Here is a 25776-nt window from a genome sequence, read left to right on the forward strand (position 1 = left end):
GTCTGTGTGAAGGAATGCTAAGCCTTAAGTATGTTTCAACAAAGCCTTTAAAAAAACCCACAATCTAAAATTTTTAACCTTGCTACAACTTGGCTTGTCATATGCACTACTTACCAACTGCATTTACCTTGCATGTAACTTCTAATTTTATTTGATTTACTTGAAAGTCTGCTTCTAGATACACAAAAATTCAGAACAGAATTTGGAACTGAGCATTTTTCAATCACACCTTCAAAGTGTTTAAAGGGGAGATTAAAATGCTAAGGTTTTTCTTTGACTACCTATAAGTTGACAGGTATCTTAGTGAATTGTTGCTGAAAGAGTTACAGCACAAGCTGGGCTCCGGAAGAAGAAAAGGTTATTTTGTAATGAATATTAGTCTTTGAAAGCCAAAAAGAGTTCATTAAACCTTTAGCTTCTAGGTTTAACAGGTACATTCTAACTACTCCAGCATGTAAATCATTCAAGTATTTTACTTTTCAGTATTTATTTATTTTCAGTTCACCACTTCAAAAATCTCAGAAAAAACTGCAGCAGGTTATCATTTACATATTTGCACCAGCTCTATTGAGTCATCATTGTCCTTTAGAACTGAGAATACATTCAGGTATCTGAAACCTTGAATACATATTTTTCATGGGTTTAATCTAGTTTTAACGCTCACATGACTCCAAGTGTCCCATCCCCATGATGCACAGAGTTTCAGTAGAAATGGAAGTCTCCTTTAAAAGATATCATTCCACACTCCAAGAGAACGTGTTTAGCCTACCCGACTTCTCCGAGATACAGGAAGTCCCAATGACGAGCCATTGTCTACATCTCCCATAAGGAAGTCTGAAACCCTGCCAGAAAAACAAAGAATTGAATTGTGTTACTTCATTACTTTACCTCACCAAGCAATTTTGTATCACTGAAAACAAAAATTCAGATAGTGTTTCTAACATCCTTTAAAAGTTCTGCAAACCATTTTTAGAAGTAGTCTTATATTCCCTGTCATTTCTATACCATCATACATTTCCTTGTTAAGGAAAAAACCAAACAAACACTCAAAGCAGTAAAATTGTTCTAGATGGGATTAACTTAGTTTGTCAGCCAACATTTGACCAAAACAAAACTACAGTTTTTGTTGTTACTTAGTCTTAATTTGATTCAGCTCCGTTGATCTCTTTAAAAACTCCTTCTGCATTCCAACTTACACGTTTCCAAAGGTGAATGCCAAAGTTTCAATGGAAGAAAATATTTCACTGAAGAGTTCTCTCTTGTTTTCTTCGTTAACTTCTTTGAAGTTCACCGCTTAGGGAAAAGAAAGTAAACCAAAGGGTGAGAGGTGAGGTCAAGCAAGCAGGTTTACCAGGCCTAAAGACAAATTTTATATGCAGTCTCCTACAGAACATGCAACATTATACTTTTCTGAATAATTGAAAAAACACGGTTTTAAAGAAGATTAATAAGAAAGTAAACACTAAAGGAAAGAAATTAACACAATCCAGATGCTTCCCACAATGAAATCAGATTACTGTTTCACTTCCTGTATCTTCCCACTTAAGAAGCAGCTTTGTGTGGGAACATGTTGGTAATGTGATGGGAAGAGAAAAACAGTCATTTACCAGAGTCAAATCACACAGCAGCAGCACCACCACCACCAAGCAGCTCACAAATGCAGTCAGGTATTTGAAAAACTGTTTCTTTTCTGAGTAGAAATTTTAGAACTCAGGAGCACTCATTTATGGGGGTGCTCCCCCAAATGTATGCAATGCAGAACACAGCATTTCTGGCTTGAGTACAAGCAAACAGAAAGGTATCAAAAGGCAGTATCCACTGCAAAACCCTTTAATTATTTGCTCCATAGTCTGGCAAAAACTCCTCAGTTTTTTCTGCTAAAAGTGGGGAAGAAACTCAGCATAACGATTGGTGATGAAGAATAGGAAGAGGAGCAATGCTGAACAAACTAGATGGTTAGACACTCAACACTGAATCTTTAGCACACTTCCATGACAAACTGGAATAATGAGACAAAAAGAATGATTCATCCAGAGTTTCTATTAACAACTACTAAACAAGAAGAAGGAGGGAGAAAGGAGAAGAAAAAAAGCACAACCATTTTTGTCTGTTTTCAGTTTCACTCCTTAATCACTGGTGACTGGGAGATTTTTTGTACAGAAGTCACATACACTCCTTTAAGCCAAAGTTGTGTCCTCTGGATGGAAGTTTTCCCCAATGTTACATTGTGAGAAGTAACAATTTCACATTAGCATTTATTTTGTAAAACCTTTTTTTTTTTTAAGCAATGCATTGTTCTCAATTCTCTAGATGCTTAAGTCACACATGCTTATATCTGTTTCAGAGAACTGCAGTGACACACATACAGGTAGTTCACCCCATTCATCACTTTTTGCAAAACCCGCAACAAGGTTCATTTACATATCTTCCTTACACTTGGAGTATAAATATGGAAATAATGGGCTACAATGACTTCTAGAAGTAGCAAAAATTAAAATCGTGTTAAATAGTTGCCCATTCTATACACATTTTCTTAGCAAATTAAATTACCAGGCTTTAATCTTAAAAAGTATTCCAACTTCCTGCCAGGTGCCTAAACACTAATGGGTAACAAACAAAGAAAGTACAGTAATCTACTCCCCCATTAGACTTCCTCTGTGAAAGGAAAAGTTTTTAACCAGTAAAGTTATACAGTTAAATCCATTCCTTTTTACACAGCACGTCAACAGACCTGATCAACATTCTTATAACTATTTCTATACAAAGCTATTACAGAAAATACATATTCCTCTCATGGGCCATTTTTACAATTACTTGCAGATATGGAATAATGTGTTTTAAGAAGCCTACAGTAAGAAACAATCACCACATATTACAAAAACATTACCAGTATCTCTTGCCCCAGTTAACTGCTAAACTACAGCTTCTCCTTCCTCTTCACTTGCTACACTTTGTAATTACATTAAAAAATGCCTCCGGCACCTTTGTTTGAAATGAGATTTAATAAAAGTCCACAGATGAAATTTTTTTAACAAATTTGTAAATAGTAGTGACTTTATTTATTTTTTTAATATTCAGGTTAGTTGAAAACCTCAACTTTCCAGAAATAATGCTACCTATAAATCCAAATAAATTCCAAATCATTAAGCAACAACAGTTACTATGAGACCTATTGATTACCAGCCACTAATGACTGGAAAAATCATTTGAGTGCCGGCATGAAAAGCAAACTGTTTCAACATTAAAAGGAACTAACAAAAACTGTCTATACATTCAAAGCACTTACCACTGAAATATTTGTATATCCATTAGCCACAGTGCCTTCAGAGAAAGAGCACTTCTTTCACTTAGTTAACAAGACATTAACAGAGAGAGCCTTTCCCTAAAGAAATGCCGTCTGTTTCACTCTGCCTTCCTGTTCCAGGAAGAGTTTTGTTAAGCTTTACAGTTTATATGCCAAGCAAATCCTTTCCTTTCAGGATCCATCACAAAAGGAATAACCAATCTCAAATTTTTCAGAATTACCACTTCTCCCAAAACAGGTTAGTCCAATTTCTTAATAATTCAGTAGGATACAAACAGCTTTCTTCTAGCTTACCACCAATGGAATGCTGATGTACTTAACATCAACTTTAAACCACGCACTCTCTTTCCCCAGGACATCCTGACTGCACACAATAGCTCCTGACAACAATGAACTATAGTAATCCTGCCATGTCTGGAAATGACAACTATCTATCTATAGTTCTACAGATTTCAAAGCACGTTTACAGTTTGACAACCCTTTTAAGTAAGATTTCAGATGACACATACTGAACTTCAAAAAAAAAAAATCATATGATAGCGGTACATTAAAATCCAGTACCTGAAATACACACCTATCTTATAGTGGATCTTTATTGCCAAAGCTGTCTTCAAACTGAGGTGGGTTTGTCAATCTCATCAAAAAGCTGTGAGATGCTGCAGTTTCAGTTCTCCAGTCACACCATCAAAACCTTTCTGAATCAAGCACAGACCAGGCTGGGGAACCCAAAACAGCCATGGAAGTTTTGGAAGTGAGAATCCCAGGAGGTGAAGCACTGCCTGAGGACATTTGAGCAATGCTTCTGAAACTACCAAGAAGAGGCTGACAACTGTCAAGACCAAAGTGCAACCAGGGCCCTTTAAAAGGTGATGGACAGTTCACCATGATCACAGCACAACTCACAGGCACACAAGGCATGGGACACAGCCATGCTAGAGTGCAGAAGTTCACTTGCTTCCTCAACCCCCCTCCCCATGGACACGTGCAGGACTGGCAGCAGCAACACTATCCTGCCAGCTTCTGCAGAACCTGGACAAGGCAAAACCGAGCTTGCAGAATTTGCACTTTTTGGGCCAATTTTTTTGTACCTAATAGACTTACATGGTAACATCACCATTTATTTTTTTAGACAGGAATACACCTTCTATCCATACTTTACTAGCTGACTTTAAAGCAACTGGATGACTTCTTGGAACTGAATACCTTTGCAACAAATTTTATTTTTAAACTCCCAACAATGCCTTCAAGAACCTTTCAGAACTACTTCAAAAACAAAACCACCACTCTAGCAAACAAAAAAAACCCAACCAAGAACAAAAAAACCACTCCCTCTCCCAAAACAAAGACTTGTAACACTTCTTGTTATTGCCCCTCTTCTTTAAAAACGTGTAAAATAAATGGGGGAGAAGCCTGAGTAAAGAGCAGTACTACAGAGACCAGAAAGAGGAAGAAGAGTATTCTTGGAACGTCACAGCTACAGAGGATCAGCAGGCTGTCCAGGCCCCACTGTTCTACTTTTAGTTATTAGTGCCATATAATTTCACCAGCCTGTACTTCCTACCAGGTTTGGCAGCCTTCTCAACTTGAACTGGATGCCAACAAGACAAGTTTGAGGAACTGTTTCCTTCTTTCTCCATAATAAATTTTGCTCTGAATTTACATCACAGATACACCAACAAAACTGAAATTACTTGATCTTCCTTGAGGTATTTCATTTTGATGCAAAACTTCTATAAAAAACCTTCATGCCTAAATAGGAAATTTCTACAAGACAAGTGCAATTTCAGCTTCACCAGGAATCTGTGTCCATTCTAATGATTCAGTTAAGTCAAAAGGTGTAATTTAGAACAAAAGAACAGTACAAACTTGAATTTGGATCAGGAGAATCATGTTCTCTGGGGTCATCAACTATTCAAAGGCACTGAGTGGGAAAATAACAACTACAAATATGACGGGGTGCCAGACTGGGAATTGACTTCCAGAAATAGGAGTCTAAACAGGTTCCAAGCAAGATGCTTCATTAAGTTGCAATCCTTCCAGGTCAAGTGAGGTGTCATTTAAAAGACACTCTCTATGAAGCACTCAAGTAGGCAAGTACAGAGTTTAAAGAGGCCCAGTGAACCACATCATGTCCGAGATTTAACCAGAGAAATCACATGTCACATCCCATCCCGCCCCCCTCCACACCATTTTCCTTCAACCTCAGTCCAAAATGGTACAGGTCTAACATTATCTATTCTGTCAAGTATCATTATCTTTAAGAAAATTCAGATAACATAGCTAGTTTTTCCCTCGATCTGCCTAGAAGGAAAAGCATTAGGCATACAAAGCAGAACTACAAGTACATTTACATCATTTCCATTCTAAGATCCTGAGAAATGGCTTAGAGGCTTGAAAGAGGGACACGAGCACTCTAATTTTTGCTAGCAGTAATTTAAAGGGGGTGGCCTACCTGCACTGGACATTATGTTTAAAGCACAGTACAACTTGTCAGTTATGAGAATACTTCAGAAGACAGAGTCACTGAGGTTGCACAGTTATTGTAACTGACTTAATGAAGAGCAAAAGGCACTCATTTGTTAAAACAGCAGTTTGTCCCTATATGAAGTTCCAAAGACAAACTAGATTTGAAACCATGGCATTATACAAAGACTCAAAAAATGAGGGTGGAATCATACATAAATCCTGGCTTGTGTTTATTTCATCCTCTCCTAAATAAACATCAGAAGTTTTCCATGCCAGGTTAATTCTCTTCCTAGTCATAAATCTGACTACAAATACACAGTACTTCCATATCTTTTTATAGTTCTGTCTTCCAATGACAAGAAACAGATGAGTCACATGAACTTCTTTCATAATGTCAGATTAACACAGACGGGGAAGACAGAGGAAAAAGGATACTGGTTCTGTTTTACCAGCTCCTCACATTCTTGTAGCTTCCTGTTTATTCAAAAATTACATTACCTCTAGAGAAATAACCACAGCTGAAAACCTGTGAATGCATGTGTTACAGATAGGCCACTGTAAGCAAATTTGAAGTTTAATATGCTTACAATTCACCACAACATGCTGTATTTTTACTTCTGCTTCCTTGGTACCAGCAGTCATACATTTCAGCTTGAATACAAACCTGGAGCAGTATGACCTCTACACAAAAAACAGCTGCAAAAACCAAATGGGTGCTGAAGACAAGCCACCTTCACATTTACCACAGGTTATGTTTTTTTCATACAGCAAAGGTTTAGCTGTTCTCAGAGAAGCAGCACTTAAGTACCAGTCAGAAAAAGCTGATGTCTTGTAACTCCCCAATTTTGATGCCTGTGTGCACTTAAATCTCCCCAAGATCAGCAAGCAAACAGCAATCTCTCAGGGATACTCTCTGCATTTCAACTGTTATGTACAAACCTCTAAGGCAAGTTCAGAAGTTACAGAGTTATAGTCCAAGGATCATTTCAAATACCAGGTACAGATCTATAAGAAACTCTACATGTAGCAGGAAGAAAATGCAAAGTAGGCTGCTAGTACCTGCCAAGATCAAACAAATTGGCAAAACTATCCTTAAGAGTCTTGGAAGAATCCAAGGTATAGGAATCAGGCAGCTAAACCCCGTGGCATTTTAACTCATATTCCCACTTTACTGAATAAGCAGCGTATATTTCAACATACTAGGATAATGAGGAAACAAGAGGGAAAACCCTAGAACAAGGAGAAAGACTCAACTATGTGTCTCTGGAAGAAGGTATTCTGTATTATTTAAGACAGGCAAGAGGTGGAGATTTAACCCTACACTAAGCTGGTTCCATAGTAATATACCAGACAGAGTAGGGAGAGCTGCAGTCAAAGGTTCCACAGGGAAGAAACAGCTACAGTTTACAGGGCTGGAGCACTTGAGTGCTTCACTATTTACATTTGTGAAAGCATAGGTCAGCAATAAAAAGTATTAACACATGTTATGTCTGCAAGGCTTTTTTTTTTATTGCTGTTGACACCTTTACCATAGATATGATCCATCTGTTTAATTAATAACTGTTAGGCCATTCAGATATTTCTTCAGTTGATAAAAATACAATACCATCCCTACAGATTCAGAGAATTAGGCAAAGATTCTTGGCAAATCTCAAAGTGGACGAATGCCAGGTTTATTACTCTGATATTATTCTGCAATACACAGGTAAAGAAAAGCTCAAGTTAAAAGGCTTGTGCTTTTTGAATTCAATGTGGGTTTGCAGCTAGCTTCCTATAAACAGAATGTTATCACATCAATGAGAGAACAAGCTTTTTAATACTACACTTCGAAAAGGTATTTTTAAACAAATATTTAAGTATTACTCGTTAAAAAAATAGTTTTTTCTGTATACATAGAATTCTATCTATAACTCCAAGCCAGAATCAATCAAGTCGGTAATTACAAGAACTTTCCAAGAATATGAAAGGTAGTAATTCCTTACCTTTTACTTTTGCAATAACTGTTCCTGCAGCACTAAGAATATCAACTGAATTTAGAGTCTGATGTTTATTTATCACTGCTTTTAAAACACGTAGCAACTCCCCCAGGCGTTCGTGCACTACCTGATGCAGGCCATCTTGATTTTCTGAAAAAAAGTAAAGGAGAAACTACATTAAAACAGTGAATTAACACCCAATTACATTACAAACCACTTTGATGGTATTCAGCTGCATGGAATTCTAGGCCATATTGAAGCTGCACCTACTCAGAACAAAGAAATTGTTAAAAAATAGTTATACTAGCAGTTGCCAACAGTTTACTTGCAATGTTGCATATCATTTACATATAAACTCATTTCTCACAAAAAGTCAAGTAAGTATATTAAAAAAAAAAGTGCTGGGGGAATTCTACACAAATACCCTAAGGTTTCTGAATTAAACCATCTTTTTCTCATGTCATTTCATCAATCACCATTTGATAATTACACATATGCAAAAAAGGTATCAACAAAAACAGATTTGGATTGTTCACTAAATATTTCTTCACCTGATACAAATTCTACACCATTTCTGTATATTCATAGAATTAAACAAAAATTTCTGGCAAATGTTGGCTAGTTTTTAACTCGAGAGTCAATGATATCTTAAGCATCATTAGTATATAAGCCTAGATCTACAAAGGTCTGTCTTTAAGCATGTCAGTTCTGACAAATCAGTTGAACACCTAAATTATTTTGTAAATTAGGCCTAATCAGAAAAATTTTCAAACACACATTCCAAGATGGTGATGCTCTGCAGCATACACCTCTTGCTATGCGCCCCTAAATCCCATCCTGGCTTAGCTTTTTTAAAAAATAGTTCTTATTCCATACATGGCACAGGTTCAACCACAAGCTTTTCCATTCTGTTACAGAAGAGGCGCTGGTGCATGGAATTAAAGTTTCACATGCACTAGAGTGCTGCGTTGCAAATTGTGGTAAAAAGCTTTCAAATTCAGGAAAGTCTAGCTTATGAAAAAGAAAAAGAGGATCTAATACAAGCTGACTCACTTCCTCACTAAGCAAAAAGGAATGGCAACTCTGTGTTGTCTGTGGTCATGATAACAAACAGGTCAATACAGACAATTACTGTACAGTGCAAATTGACCCAGTGCTACTCAGAGAACAGTTTCAAATCAGAGCCAGTTTGTTCTGGTTACAAGACATTGTATTTAGGCTAGAGGCACCTACATTCTTCTGAGGAATCAACAATGTACAACAGGACATGTCAGTACAGTGTATCACTGCTGTCAGGTGGGCAGGTGGGGGGACTGCATACAGATTGCATATCATTGTATCAGGTGCAATAGCAAGTCTCTTATGGACTGCTGTGCTTCAGGCTTTACCTCTCTAGATGTCAAATATCAGGAATTTTTTTCCCCCCAACTCAGACTGGTTTATACATGGTCAAAGGAAAAACCTTGACTCAGGAAGTGGACTAAGGCAAAAACTTTATCTACCATTCACTGGCACTTTGCATGTTTTTTCCTGCTGGAAGGGAGTAGGAAGCTCTGTCCATAACATGACACACAAAAGTCTAGGAAAACTCATCTTACACAGCAGTAAATTAAGAAAGTTCTACAAAATTTGTTAAAGAAACACAGCTGTGGCTTTATCTTCATTTACACGTACGCTGTAATTAACAGTGTAGACTCAAACACAGCAAAGAAAAAAAAAAGTCAAAAGCCTGGTGCTAAATGTGGCCATGATTCAGTGCTTCCACATTAGCAACAGAGGTTGTTCATGACAAACACACATCAATCTAAAAGGCATATTATAGCTCAAAGTTTTGAACTTATTGGGGAAAGCAATTCAGGCTTGAAGCAGTTTCCATGTAAGCAACAACAGCAGAAGCTGTGACCTTGTATAAGAAATAATTTATAGGGGATATGAAAGATCAGAAAATTATAAACCCCATGAAAATAGTGGGTAGAATCAATTGCTTATCCATGTCTTTCAGTTATATATAAACACATCAGATGATTAAACTGAGCAAGGAGGAACCAGATGCAAAGCAGAAAGGGGTGATTCTTCACGTAAGAGACCTGTGGAATTTCTTGCCAAAACACAGCATTGACACAAGAAGTTTACATGGAGACAAGGAGAGACTAGACAAGTTCTTTTAAGTTTCCCTGTGTGTTACTAATGAGTCAATAAATGCCACAGCAGGTCTGGCCGTGGGTTCTGCAAGCTTGTGCCTTTCACAGCAGTGGTGATGCTGCTTAGGACACTACACCAGACCGACTGCTTTCAGCAGTCCAGTCACCCAGCATCCACAACTGCTGCACAGTTGTGCACTTCAGTAATACAGCCTTGCTGTCTTGAATTAATTCCTTCTGAACTTGCCTCCATAACTTCTTTTCACTCAACTGCTCCACTCTTTACTGAACTATTAAGCATTGTACTAAAACAATGTAACTTGTAACAGCTTGAGAATTCTCCTAAGCAAAAACAGTTCAGAGGATATGTCCAACTTATCATTTTTACTCTTCTCTAGCTATTCACTTTCAGCAATCATCGGAACTCAGACACTGAGTTAGACACAGCTTTAGCCTAAGCTGGTATGACCATTCCCACCTTCTAACATTCAGAAATTTTATAGCTGTAAAAATGAAACCAAATAATTTTAACGGTCCCTTCAGGCTTTAATCCATCAAAGCCTCAATTGTACTCCATCAATGCAGGAATAAATTGTTGTTGGGAGTACCAGGCAGCTCCAGGCAAAGGCAATGAGGAAAATGAAAGACAGCAGAGCTGTACTGATGCCTACAAACCCAAAGTGGATCAGTCAACATAGAAAATGTATCTTAAAATCATAGCAACGTGTTATCTTTAGGAATTAGGATATTTAAAGATAGTTCAAACTGGTTTATTAAGAAATACATATATCAAACTGCACAAATTATTCTTTTGAGTTCAGTGTGACCCACAACTACTACAGACTTCTCATTATGCAATTAAAAAAGTCTGTTAAGGTTCCTTATGAAGGCAGAAAAAAATATACAGAAGATTTATTAATGCATATCTGATCCCAAAATGCAGTTTCTTAGTATTAAAATTTGACAGGATCTTACTATAACAATAGAGTTGGGGAAAAAAGCAAAATAAGTGGGAGGGGAAGAAAGAAAAAAAAACTTGAAGAGGACACAAGCCTCTTCAAGTCTGAAGCAGCAAGCTTCAAAGGGAAATGCAAGTTGAAAATAACTTCTGAGTTGAATTAGATGTTTATCATACCATCCAGGAGAACACTATCACTAAAATAATGCACTCAAGCATGAGATTAGTTATTTGTACTCTCAAAAGCAAAGGTCTGGCTACACCCAACTGAGATTTCTTTGTATTCCATCACTGTATCATTTGTTTACAAAATATCTGAAACATTGTTTCTGGGCCTCCAGAAGACAAAAGGCCTGTGACACAAGTGGTGCTTGGGGAGAGGTGGGGGCAGAAGTCATCAGGAACCACAACTACGCTGCATTCAGTGACTGATATCAAACAGACACTAAACCAGAGATTTCCTGTTCATGACGGATTTAGAAACTTCAGGTAGCAAAACAATCTAAATATGCCAAATCAACAGAAACGCAGTCTTAACACTAAGAAGTCCGAAAATGGCTGAGACAAAAACAAAAGCAGAGCAAATACAGCTTACAGTGACAGGAATGCATGAGGGAAGCGTGTCCAAAAAGTTCCCACAGCAGTTCAATCTGACTTCAGTAGTCATAAAAAAATACTTACTTTCAGTTTTTCTTTTGTCCCTTGTATCACTGTACACATTTATTTATCTACATGAAGTCAAGCGGAAATTCTCCACCAGTGGATGCTATATTGTTTTCAAATCTCTCTCAAGCTCAATAACATGAATTGCAATACCCCAGAAGGCTAAGATTGTGACTGCCGATGCTCCTGCAATACAGAGGACCTCTCTGGGCACTCGAGTTCAGCTGTTCGCTCAGGTGACTACAGTTTCCTGGAATCTCCTGGAGGAACAAGTCAGCCCCCTACATCTCAAAAGGAAAAAAACTGAAGGGGGACAAAAAGGGCTTGGAGAGAGCTCAGTAGCCTATCTGCAAATCTTTCATTAGGATTTAAACAAGTTCTTCCAAAATGAAAGCATCCTCTGAAGGAGAAGTGAAGAGAGAACAGGGTGAAAAAGGCATGCATTCAAAGCTGACAAACCTAATGTACAAGAATGACAGTACAAAGCAGCTGAGAAGTCTATCAGTGTTTGCCAAGCCATCTCAGTAGCCTGCTGTTCTCATTAGCATCCCACTCCTCAATGGTTTTGGTCACCACATTTTATAACCATTCAACCATCTTTAATATAAAAACACCGTAACCTGTGTATTTTCTAATTTTAGATGTTTCTCAAATTGAAGCCTTTGTTTAGAAGTTACTGAGCAATAATGGCCTTACAGCTACGGATTCTATTCACGCAAAACAAAATCAAATTTGCTCATCAAGCTTGTCAGCGCCAGTCAACCTCCCTGCCAAGTCAGGGCTGGTCACAATACACACAGTCAGGAAAGGCACTGCTGTGTCAGTTGACTGGCATTCTTTTGTCTGACCTGATTTATTGTTGGCCCAAACATTTCTGAAGCTGTTTATGTCAACAAATGTTTGCCAGGACAAGTTTAAATACAGACTAACAGTTTTTTCCTTCCGTGGCTGCTGCACATCCTACATTGCTGCTCAGACCCATACAGAAGATGTGTGTGCAATTACACTTACTGCTTCTCCACCTAGAACATTAATGCTTTTTAACAGCAGACTCTCCCCCTACTACCCAATTTCCACCAGTCACAAGAGAAAGGAAACCACTAATACAACTATTGTTATATTGCGGCTAAAGTTTGTTTTTAACATAAGTTGATCACACTGATGAAAGACAGGGTAATGATCTAGATAAAACAACTGAAAAGTAACACATCTATGAAAAATTCTTCAAGTCAGAATACATATAAGACTTTCAAAGCAGGTATTCTAATTCACACCATCTAATAAGGTCTTACTTTCCATAAGAAGCTTTTTACAAGTAGAAGGGTGTGATTAGTTATGTCATGCATTCAATGGCTTTCAAAAATGTTACACAGTGTGGAGCAACTTGCCATGCATAATCTCTACAGTAATAAGTTTACATACATAGACCAGTCTCTTTTGACTGGGGGAGAGAATACACATAACTCATCTCACTTGTTGTGAAAATCTTACTATAAACAAGGTAACTTGTATTTTTGCACAAATATTTTCTTCATCTACCTTCATGAACACAGTTAAATGCCTTGACTATGATAAGTGTCTACTGTAAACTCACTCTATGGACATTACCACTAGAATAAATGCAACTGGATGAGAATACTCAAATGCTGGTTGTAACCACCACCCTCACTTGGCCTAGTCCTCATTTGAGAACTCCCTTTGTAAATCTGTTCTCCTGGGATCAGATGAAGAGTATGTACTTCAGGTCCCTTTTTGCTTCCACTGAAATACAGGAGTCTCAATTCTGGTTTTAAGTACCACTTTGCATCTGCATAACTGCAAACTCTTTCAGGACAAAGGGAGAAGCCAGACAAAATAGTGTTGCAGGATGGTGGTGAGAACAAGCACCAAACTGCAAAAATTTTTCTCAATATCTGAATATTTGGATCCAGAACTTTTTACTAAAGTTTCACCTTATGGAATGCAAACAATTAGCTCCTCATCAATTCAATCTTGAAAGGATTCAGAAGAAAGAGGTTTGGGTAACCAACATTTCAGTCTGCAAGACCAACATCTTGGCTAAAAGACTGTCCACTCTTATTTACTAAAAAACTCATTTTTGACCTTAAGGTAAATTACATTGTGTTTCTATTATGTTATACAGAAGGATTACATGATATCACTAGTTATACCACTTAGGGCAGGGGGAAAAGTCAGAATTGGAATGAAGCTAATCCAAAGTAAAACAGATATCAACTAAAATCACATCACTAGCCTCTTCATCAATGTCCATATTGTGTATTAGGAAACTGTCAGCACTCAGGTCTGAATCTGATCCAGATTATGAGACTTCCCGGTGAGCATCACAGCAAAACAATCATACAACAATGAACTGTGTGGAAATCACCTAATTCCTATATCTGCAGTTTGGGAAACGGTCCCAGATTAAACCATCCTTTTATTTTTGCCCTCCTCTCCCTGTCAGCCCCGTTCTAACACGATTAACAGCCTGGCGCATTTGTCTGATTTAACAGAGGTCACAACCACACTCAAAAGACCACAAGAATTAATCAAACATACAGTGAAAACACATTTTACATTTTGGTTTGACCATAGCAAAGTTGATCTACGTCACTGCTGTCCAGCCTAGCATCAAGAAAGCTTTTTTAAGACAATAAACGTATGAGCTAAATGTGATTTTCATCGATTGTATGTACACAAAATGAATACAACTTTTTCCTTTAATGGTGGTGTAGATATTTTGTTTGTTGATGGTCATAGTTTAGGACTGATAGCTAAGCATCCTTAGCTATCATATTTCTTCCTATATTTGACTGCATGCTGCAGATACAAGGAATGAAACATTTTAATTCACTGAAAACTAAAAACTCAGAGAATTTCTGCAAGAATTTATGCTTGTAAACTCTCTAGCAAGGCTGGAAGCTGCCAAAGGCATGAGTAAAGTCGTTGCCTTTCAACCCTGTTTTATGATGAAAAATTAGAAGCTACCTACTAATCCTTCTGTCAAGAAACATCACACTTGAAGCTTCCAAAATATCCAATCCTAGCTTTTTTGTTAATCAGTACCATGGCAACCCTCGTTGTCATGGCATCACTGAAAGACACTACACCAAATTCAGTCCTTGGCAACATGTGCTCCAGAATCCACTGCAATCACATCATATTACAGCAAAAATTACAATTTATGAAAAATAATCAGTTAAGCAGTTGTTTCAATGAAGAAAATCTAGGGACATGTGAAGTTTGATTAGGAATGAGGAAAAGAAAGTAATGAAAATAGTAACCCAAACCTCTACATTTGATATGAAAGCAATAAAGTTTGGTAAGGTTGTTTGGGGTTTTTTTTTTGAGAAGAGCAATATACTGACCTGATTCAGTGAGAATGCATTGAAATTTCCTGCAAACAGCTCATTGAATACAGTATATTGAAAGTAGCAATGTTTGATGTCAGTTTTTATATGCAAATGACGTTTTTATAATACAAGAAGGCATTTATTATTTGGCAAGTCAGTTGCCTATTTCCTGTTAAACTACTAAATTTGATCTTAAAATTGGGTTTTACAAATCTAGTTTAAGATGAAAAGCACCTGGAACCTCCTTTTTTTTGGTATTTTAAGGGTGGAAATTCTCTCTTTACTTTTTGAAATAAACAGGGTGAATACGCAGCCTTGCAATTGTTCTTGGATAAAACACAAAACTATCCCCCATTAGTTCAGCCTAAAACAGGTTAAGATTTCGAGCATGATGACCTTCTGTTGTGTGCCACAAATACCCAAACAGATTTGTCATTTGCTATGAGGGACTGGCCAAAATACCTCAATCTATCCATTTAGATTCAACCATTAACCATGCTGCCTGGCCTCTGATGTGACCTTGAGCTGTGGTGGTTATTGTTTTTTTTATTAAACTGGGCTAACATTCCTACCCCATTTCAGTTATGGACCAATTCTGTACTTGTGAAGTCAAAACTTATATAAGAAGCCTACTACAGATATATAGAGCAAACCAAGACTAAATTCCTTTTCAGAAATTAAAGTTACAAAAACAAAGATGTCTTAAAATAATCTTTTCAAAAAGTCAGTAAAATACGTGTACATGCAAAATACATCAGAATAATCAAAATCTTGTAATTCTGCCTACACTGAAAGCAGCTACTTATTTTCCTTTTGTTGGTTTGCCAACTGACATCAGCAGAATAGTTGTTACTTCACATTCATTTCACATTTAAATTCATAGATGAACTCCCCATTTGTGCATGTGGGGAAGCCTTTCAGAAAAAAACCTACCACAATACAGCTTTTCATTAATCTATTTCAATATGCTGTACACTACATTCCTTCAACTTTTTTATTCTATTAGTCCTGAGATTCCAGTCAACTAACCTAGATGTGTTCAGCCATGCAGTTTAATCTTTAGAATACATTAATCTTTTATTAACCCAAAATTTAAAGAGCACAAACTAGTCATGAGAATTGCTGATGTTTGCTTATTTACCTGTTTCTGATAAATGAAAATATTACATGGCCACTTCAGCCACTGTTCATATAACTTCCCTGAATCATCTAGGAGATTAAGAATAAAGCTAGGTGAGGATAATGCTTCACAAGTTTCAGAACACATTTTACATTAGAACTGTAAATTGTCAAGTGGATGTTATCCTACATTCTTTATGATGAACATATTTGCAATAAGTCTGATCAGTCACAGTTCACCAGAAAGTCATATCCATCAGGACAGGCGACTATACCACCAGTAGTAGTGACTTGCTACTTATTTAAAGGCATTTCACTAAAACTTCATCAGTCACTGGACTGAACAGCTGCCAGTGGAAGACACTTAAAGTATCTTATGCTTTAAGCAACTATGTTCCTTGCATATTGGTTGAAGTTCTGAAAGCATATGAAGTAATACTGAACATTCACAGCACACGTTTCTGAAAAAAGAGCAAGTCAAAAAATGAAAGACAATCCCCAGCAATTTGTTCACACCATATCAAACTGGCACACAGAAAGGGTAGTATGAAAGTTATGGTTTGTGCATTTTAAATAAAATAAATTTAACCTCTGCTAACCAACACCAAGAGATTATGAAACAATACTTAACCTTTAGCTTATTTTAATTTTAGTCTGAAATACTGTTTATTCTACATGGCTGCTCCTTCCACTTTTAGCCCAAGTCACTGATTGAATGAAGAAGCTATTTTACTGCTGCCTGCCCACCTAGTTTTCAAAAGACCACACAAAGCCAGGATTATGAGATTATACGATGTTAAACAAGAGGTGCACTACTTTGTGCATTTATTTTAAAGTATCCTTTGAACACAATTATAGACTGTTTTAGGATGTGATAGTTGTCCATTTCTGTTTTATTGATGAAAAGAAAAAAGTTACACAAAAATCAATTTAGATATTAAGTGGTATTCAAATCACTAAAGCAGCAGCCAGTAACATTGTCTAGAAAACTGGTGAACATAAAGGATTAAGGATTATTTGAAGTTTCTGCACTGAAGTCCAACTGAAACAACCACCCAAGAGAGTAAAGCCTGACTGTGTAATTCACACAGGTGACACAGAGCCATTTGAATGCTCCAAAGGAAATTATTTAAAAGTCTTCCCATTTCCTAAACTCAGAACAGTAGATCCCCTTTACTGTATAATGTTTTGTTATCAGTCATTTCACACCAAAACGTCTTTGATTTTGTATGAAGAGAAAACACAACAATGATGTCACATTGTCACTTGCATGTTCTAAAAGACAACAGTAACCCACTGCACACCTCATTATTAGTTTTTAATTGAGTAGTATTTCTTTACAAATACCTTGCAATAAAAAGCTGAAAAAGACAAACCACAGACTTTGTTTGCTTTGTGGTTTTCAATTTACATAGCTGTTTCTCCCTAGTACCACCAAAGTTGTCATTCCAGCTAATCAATGCTACATTAAAAAAAACAAACCCAATAAAATACACAAATGATGTGCAGTCCAGCAAAAGCTACAGAATGTGAGAATTATAATAGAAATAGAAAGAACATGGTTAACTATATATTTCAATAGTAGCCCCATGCATTTAATTCTTCATACAATGGCATGCAGCATTTGATCCAATTTATTTATATGCTCCAGACTTATTGCTTTCTTTCCAAATTAAGTTCTCAGTCACCGCTTTCTTTCCAAATTAAGTTCTCAGCCACCTTCTCATATCTAGTTGACATCTGAAGCCAACCACAGCTAGAAAGAGCTCTCCATACCTTGCTGAATTTGTTTGCTTGTCCTTAACACAAAGGCTTGCACACGAATACCAGAAAGCATTTAAATTGGACCACTCTGCAGTCTTAATCCTACTTCTTCACCACTGGCATAAGCTATTTATCATGGTCACTTTGTCAAGACCCTTCGCAAACTGTCTTCACTCAACTTTCACAATTCACATATGCTACTAAGCTTTCAGATAAACAATTTGCACCTTACCCAAGGAAGCACAAAGCAGATATGACTATTCCTCCAAAAAGTTGCCTCCTTCAACTGCTCTTTTGTTGGGAGTCATTAACCTACTTGCGAGCTGAGACCACAGCCCATTTTTGTTGACCAGTTTAGGTTCTCTGCAACTCCACTTCAGTTATTCCAGTAAACATTTTTTTTCCACTTGTCAGCATCGGAGAACTTCTGGACAGACCTTCCAGTTTCACAGTTGTGGTAGTACAAACTACTTTATATACCCTCTATACAATCAATGAATGAAAGAAGAAGTCCACAGGAGAAACAAACAAAAAAAATTAGATTAAAAAAAAAAAACCACAAAAAACTTAAGCATTTTACTGAAGAATCTGTTCATACCACTCTCAAGACTAAAACATCAAGATGAATTTGTGAACATTGAGCAGTCTTTAAGCTAATGCTTCAGGAATACCTTGTCCATAACTATTTCAGCAATATCTGGTCTTGCAAATCAAGCTAAGAACATGCTCTAGTCCCAAAGTAGAACATTAACTGAGATGTTACATTTCTCACAAGACAGAGCTCTAAAACAATCACACCTGTGTAACTGGAAAAATTTTAATACAATACTCAGAGAAGAGCACCCTTTGGAAATGCTGGCCTACAAAATTGAAATTTGTCCCCAAGACCTAAAGATGTCAAAGCCTCTTGTTGAAAAGGCATGAGGTGAGAAAGAGAACACACTTGTGCTTTAACTCCACCATACAAATACACTTCCTGCAACTTATTGATCTACAACCCTGCAATTCATTTTTTCAATTGTTTTTAATGCATCTACACTGAAACCTCCTCACCAGGCCTTCCACTTGAAGATTTCTAAAACCAGAAAAGGATTAAGACATTACAAGAGTTAGAAGAAACACTTGATTCTTTCCAAAGTCAGAACATCCCTTTCCCTTTTATGTGTATGTGTAGCAACATACATAATCCCACAGTCATTCTATGTCTCATAGATAGTAGTACTAACAAAACTTTCAGAAATGTAATGAACTGCTGCAACATCCACCTGTTGGCCCTGAACCCAAATTATAAACATCACAGAGAATCAACACATTTGAAAAAGGGAATGTTATTACTAAAACAGCTTAACTATCTGAAGTAGTTCAGATACGACAAAGAACACAACACTGAAGAGATAAATTTGGTCAACCTAAGATTAAAACAGATTTATCAACTAAAGATAACCAGAATTGGCAAATAAAAATTCCATCATACTTTTAAAAATTAGTCCAAGAAAGTATGCAAGCAGTAAAGAAGGAAAAAAAGGATAAAAAGGAAAAATACTTTGTTCAGCTAAATCACAGCCTCTACAAAAAAAGGTCAAGTCCTAGGATTTGCAGTTACACTGTTCTGCAGTGAATGCCATTAAGATGAAAGTTTAACTCACACATAACTATTTTCTACAGCCTTACCTGAGTCACCTCAATCTTCTATAAAAAGGGGCATTTTAAGCAGATAAAGGAATGAGTCCCCATAAAATCCCTACTTTCCTTAAAAAGGGAAGCAGCTGCCTATGAAGATCAAGGTCCAGGCTCTGTATCAAACCTCCTATCCTACCATGCAGTTCTAACTCTAATCCATTACCAAGACATTAGATCTAACATAATCAAATCACTGCAACTGCCAGAATGCTCAGAATTAAGAAACAAGTCAGCGTCAGTTCTGTGACTGAGCTACATAAATAAGAACAAACACTTCCAATCAAACTGGTGGAAAAGGAACGTTTTAGTCCATGAAATTTCCATGAAGTCAAGATCATCCAAATGACAATCACAACTCTCAACTCCAGGCTGTCAGGCATACCAAAATTATTCTTATTGATATTTTAAGTTGCAATTTTGATAAACTGATGCATCAGAGAAATGAGAAAATGGAATATTTTAGTAGATACACTATAATAGATTTTGCCAAGAGCAGGAAACTATTTTAGGGCGAGGGATTTTTGTTTTGTTTTTAAACACAAGAGCTCCTACATCTACATGGGAATTGCTGTTTAGAACACAAGACTTCACACAGGATATGGATCAAATCTTATCTTTCAGGTGTTAAGGCAGAGTTCTTTGAGAGATACAAGTTGTTCTTTTGTTCAAATGTTCCTGTTTCTTAAGCTTCAAGCTATATTAGAAGAATTTTTGCTTGAAAGGTCTAGCTTTACTTTCAAAACAGAAAACTTGACTATTCATCCTCTTCCTCCCTAGTCACCGTGCATCTTGCTAATCTTGTAATTTCAGTTTCATTACTCTAGTTGCTGTGATGGAAAGGGAAGGTAATTCTAATTAACAAACTAGCTAAGGCTCTTTAAGTGTTTTGAGATCCTTTTGTACATCAGAAATGCAAAAAGGAGAGGAATAGAGTTTTCCCTGGTATTACAATTTTTGCACTTCAAAAGCAACATAAAAATGGAAAATGCTCAAGCTTTCTTATAAATAGTTCAGAGTTTTCCTAAATAGAGATATACTAATTATTTAAGTCAACAAAAATATCCGGACTGTACATAAGGGTTGATTTTACATTTTAAACACTCACAGGCCTTCAAGACGAACACCCCCCTCCTGACTGCTGATCTTAGACACTATAGCAACAAGTGAACATTTGTTCTGAAGGAATGTGGAGTATGCAACTGGGGGAGGGGTAGTACTATCAGCCACAAACTTATCTCCTGGTCCACTAAGTTATTATTTAACTTCAGTCTTCCCTGAAACTGAAGAAACAGCATTTCCTATCCAACATTAGCAACGTGCATTTAACAGGCAGCTTACACTTTGACTACAAAGAACACAGATTTGCTTGAACTCAACTTGCAGAGGAGGTTGGTTTTTTTCCTCTTGTTCAGATTAGTGGAAACAGCAGAAGTGTTCCATGACTGCGGATGAATTAAGCAGTGCTTTATCACTGCAAACATGCAAAGCAAAACAAAATGCCCAGCTCCTCTGGCTCTGGTCACAGCATCTGAAAGTCCAAGACTTCCTAACAAAAGCCTGCAAGATAGACTCTGAGAAAACAGAAGGCTTGGACAAAATAGTTTGTGGAATCATCTGGAGTGAAATGGAAAGAAAGGCGGAAAGTTCTCCCAGCTTAAGTGAAACATTCCTGGAGAAAAGCATGCTTGCAGCTATACAGTCAAAGTTTATGAGAGACAAGCAAACTACTTTTTGTTGGATTGTTATGGGTTTGTCTTCATTCATACTGTATAAACTTCTGTTTTCTTTGCAGAACCTCTCAAGTTCGAGGAATCTGGCACTGGACAGGAACAGGATTCACAGGCAGGGATCTCAGTGCTTTCTGTTCATGTGAGGGACCAGGAAAGTAAGGGAAGCATGGGAAAATGACCAGGACGTCTCTGGCTTGCTAGAACTCCACTAAGAGAAGCAGTTCATATGCCCAAATAATTTCTTCCTTTGAGTTTTGCCATTAAAAACCACCAGAAGCTGTTAAAAAAAACCCCAAAAACCCAACAAAGCAAACCCACTACTATTAGCTTTAGGTTTGTAATTTTACTTGTTAAAAAAATTTAAGGAAGTATTTACTTTGTTCTTATCCTTGTTTACATACTTTACATCTTTTAGCTTGAAAGACTATTTCAGATTTGTGAAAGAACAATTTCAAATTGACAGAACTAATATTTAGCAGTGACTACTACTTGGAGGTATGTGAAAGGGTGTACTAATGAACTTCCAGGTTAGAAAGATCGGAAGCACATATGACTTTGCACATAAGAAATGGGTTTTAGGAAGGTGAGTTTAAAAGAGACTGTCAAATTCAAATATGCCAAAGGTTCAGAGCCAAAGTGATCAATTAATTTGCCATCTACAAAGGGCGTTTTCTGCTTGCTGTTCTCCCCACCACCACCCCACCTTTCGTATACCCCCATCAAACTTCACATTCAGTAAGGGACACAAAAGAATTGGTACAGGGTTTAGCAGTGTATGCTGGGATGCCAGGGTGGAATGCCACACCAATTCTGCCTAGAGCTCACAGTCTTGTTCCATTTTAACCTCTGGCCCCTTGTTCCTTGGCCAGCCACCTTCTCCCTCTTGGCTGGTACTCAGTACAACCTTACAGTCAGCACATGGAACTGATCTTGCTAAAACCTAGTTCTTTTTCTTCCTGGGACTAGTTTTCAGGCAGATATGCCCCCAAAGCTGGCTTGCTATGCAGTCACCAGAGAACTACTGCTAGTGCCAGGAAGATGCAGCAGTGAGATCACAGCAGTTCACACCTAAGTTTCTTCCATAAGTTGCTGTGGAAATAGACAATTCACGTGTTTAAAACAGAGTCCTAAACAGAAGAAAACAGCAGTTTTAGATGCATCTTGTAGATTTTAAGTTACAGAACCAGTTACCAACAATTCAGCTGTTGGTGGGGAGGGAAAAAAAGGAATTTTGGCAGGAGCACCTTCACAAGTCACTCCTTCCAGCTGTCTTATACCTGTCTCAGCCTGGTTTAGTCCTGACCTCCCTGGTACAGTAGCTCACAAGGACACTTCTGCTAACTCTGCCATGGGAACAGTAACACCCAAAGCAGCAAATTCAAATAGTCAGAATTCACCTTTTAACACCTAATTTGGTTCAGCAAGATGATGAATAATCTTATTACAGGCTGATACATTAAAAACCATGCAGTTAGTTCCTTGTGGACCAAGTTTTATTAGAGTTTGAATAGTAATATATCACAGAATTATTCTTCAGATATTGCAAGTAAATTACACTTTGGTAGATTTCAGAAGTGAAAAACATTAAAATTCCACTTCAGACTAATTTTCAACATCTTCAAATACTTTTAATCCTAGTTAGTTTATTTCCTAGTTTATTAGCTCCTAGCTAGTTTGTTTCCCCCTTTTTTTTGGTGCTACATGGAATAAGAAGACCAATGTGCTACACTGCCACATGGATTCCTCTGCCTTTTTCTACGAGTCTCAAAGGTCATTTAATAATTCACAAGCAGATTGTTTACACATTTGATAATCACTGTGTTCTCAGAATCCCCAAAAGTTAGCTACCCTGGTAGCATTTTACTTATCCTTCTCTCATAAAGCTTTTTTATTTATCACACAAAATACTACTGAGCAGAAAACCAGAACATCTTCCACAAAAAGTTTAAAGAAATCAGTCCAGCTTCCCTGGAAACAAAATAAATATGACCCCCCAAAACATTCCTTCCAGAAACTGTTGCAAAGAAAGGTAAACACTTCATGAGATCCTTGTTTAGAGCAGTTTGCCCACCTACCAAGCATTCATAGTATCAGGTGTCATTAGACAGGTAAATACATCTAGTTTAAGGGTGTATCAAAGATAGCACCTTTCACTGAGAAACATCAAAACTGAAATAAAGAACAAACAGCAAAATTACACCCAGTATTATAAATTATCATAAATTCAATCTGTAATCTTCACTGCAATAGGTAACGAACTTCAGATTTCCCTAATGAAACAGAGCAAACTGACTTTCACAAACGCCACCTCAGAAAAAGGACATTAATATTTTAGACTATACGAAAATATAGAAATAAAAATCAAATGCTAAAAATACTACAGTGCCTTAATTATACTAAAAATACAGACAGTATACATTATCAAGCCAGGAAAGGCTGAAGAGAAATCATTCATCTTTGAGCCCCAGGCACTATATTCAGTAAATGGCTTCTGGCTTTTAGTGTAGCATGCGATTAACACCAATCTCCACGGTGCTAAAAGAAGGTTTTGAAGTCACTAGAGATTACAAGTTCCTTATTTTCAGGAAACTATTTAACTTGACACACCTCTAAAATTGTCCCACTGGGCTGAATATCTCATCCTTCAAAAATAAGGACCTGATAGGTTTCAAGTTAGGCAGCATTCCTGATTCTTTTGAAAGCATTGGTGCTACCATACAGAGGATGCAGACATTCCTGACCAGGCCATCCAGCTTCACCAGTATTGTTACTCTGCTTCAGTTTTAAAAAAGACTTATAATTTTATAAAAACACTTATAAACTCTAAGAAATCATAGGCAAAATCTGATCCTCATAGAGAAATTCGTGAGGAAAGGTAAGAGGTTTTATCTTACTACTCTGGTTTCTAAAATACCTGGAAAAACAGCATGCTAGCATTTTAGAAAGAACTACAATTTACATTAGTTGAAGATGGGATGAACTTGAGGAAAAAAGTTTTTGCTCATGAAAAGGATGCAGAATTACCCACATGAAGCACACAATATCACACTTTGAAGATTACTTCAAAGTTCGTGATAAAGTAAGCAATAATTCCAAAATATATTCTAAAGTACAGTCAAGAAGACTATATATTAAAGTGTAATTACTCCTGCATTTTTAAACCACATGCAAATTTTAGCCTGAGAGCTATTCGTAATGAAACAGTATTTCCCACAGTCCCAAGGGCAGACCTTACAGTATACACTACATTCTTTAAAAAAAAAAAAAAAATAAGCAGATGCCACAAAACTAGTAGCTAACTATCTTCAGAGTAAGGAAACAGGAATGCTTCCCTCCTCTCTAATGCAATACAAGTAAAAGTTACTATCTACTGTATAAAGGTGAAATACTGAGTTCCTAGTTAGAAGATATTTTACTGTCCTAAATATTGTTTTGTGTGGCCCTTTTACACCTGAGTAAATGAATTTCATTTAAGCAAAGACCATACAGCAGTATTATTTGCCAACAGTAAAATTTATTCTATAAAGTAAAAGCACAGATTGTAGTCATCAATCTGATACATAAATACCTATTAAATAGATTCTCAACTTTGCATATCAATGCAATAAGCAATACTATTTTTGCACTGATAGATTCTCTAATACAAGTTTGTAAGAGGTAGGTCCTGCATATTTTTTCCCAAAAAGTGGCTTATGTGCTTCCTATACAACTTCTATGAGGTACAGGCATCTTTATCTTTGGGAAAGATTGGACAGTATATAGCAATTACCCCACATCTCCTATTCTTCAAAAGAATGTACTACACATGTAGAAGCCACCCAGCCTCAAAATTCAACATAGTTTACTTGCAGATGCATTAACCTCTTGCTTTAGGACAAGAACTAACCTCTTCAAGTTATAGGATTTACCTGAAATATACCTCACACACTTCAAATTCTTAAGTATTTTCAATACTGTGGTCAGGTGGTTAAGCCCTCAGCAGGTCTCCACGGGAGACAAATAACTTCTCAGTTCCTAAAACATTCTTTACCATGGGAAGTTCTTATCTTGAGTGCCACTACCTCTGAAGAACACAGATGGCTCCAGACTTTAGACTGTACTTCACTGTATGTCCTACCTTTCCAAAGAGGGGTACAAGTTGAAGGCATCAATTAGATTCTCACTCTAAGTGTAGCACAAATTACAGGTAATGATCTGAGTCCTCTAAGTTAATTCAACATATACTCTCAAGCCTGGCCTTCCAGGCAGAAATTTTGTTTTCATTTTCTTCTTATCAGAAAAGAAAGACGATTAACTTATTTTTAGTCTCCTTAATATATTTCAATTATCTCTGACTTCATAAAATACGAATGCCACAAACGAAGACAACCTTTCAGTTCAAACACAAAACCATGATGACAATAGAACTATCCTTACTAATATCAGCCACGAGACAATCTTGCTCATCTGGAAATTCACCTGAAGACTGGACCAAGAGATGGATGCACTGACTGCATCAGCTGCACTAACAACAGCTACAGTTTCAGCCTGTCATCAAGTAGAATTAAATACAAAATTTCTCGTGAAACAGCACATTGACCTAGATTCGAAAACGGCCCAGAGCTCTTCTTAATGAAGACAGT

General features: G+C 37.0%; 1 protein-coding gene across 6 annotated transcripts in view; it reads right to left on the reverse strand.

Annotated features, from left to right (window-relative positions):
• Positions 1–25776, reverse strand: part of ARHGAP29 (Rho GTPase activating protein 29) — a 49613-nt gene that overhangs the window by 18063 nt on the left and 5774 nt on the right. For all 6 annotated transcript variants that reach the window (XM_039383237.1, XM_039383232.1, XM_039383231.1 and 3 more), the window contains exons 3-5: positions 7753–7896; positions 1197–1293; positions 770–842 (exon numbers count right to left, since the gene is read on the reverse strand). In XM_039383237.1, the coding sequence (XP_039239171.1) occupies positions 770–842; positions 1197–1293; positions 7753–7896 (314 nt within the window). The remainder of the gene's footprint in view (positions 1–769; positions 843–1196; positions 1294–7752; positions 7897–25776) is intronic.

This window comes from Pipra filicauda, unplaced genomic scaffold (genome assembly GCF_003945595.2).
Source record: "Pipra filicauda isolate LSUMZ 115617 unplaced genomic scaffold, ASM394559v2 scaffold112_size3218982_pilon, whole genome shotgun sequence".
In the NCBI taxonomy this organism is placed as follows: Eukaryota; Metazoa; Chordata; class Aves; order Passeriformes; family Pipridae; genus Pipra; species Pipra filicauda.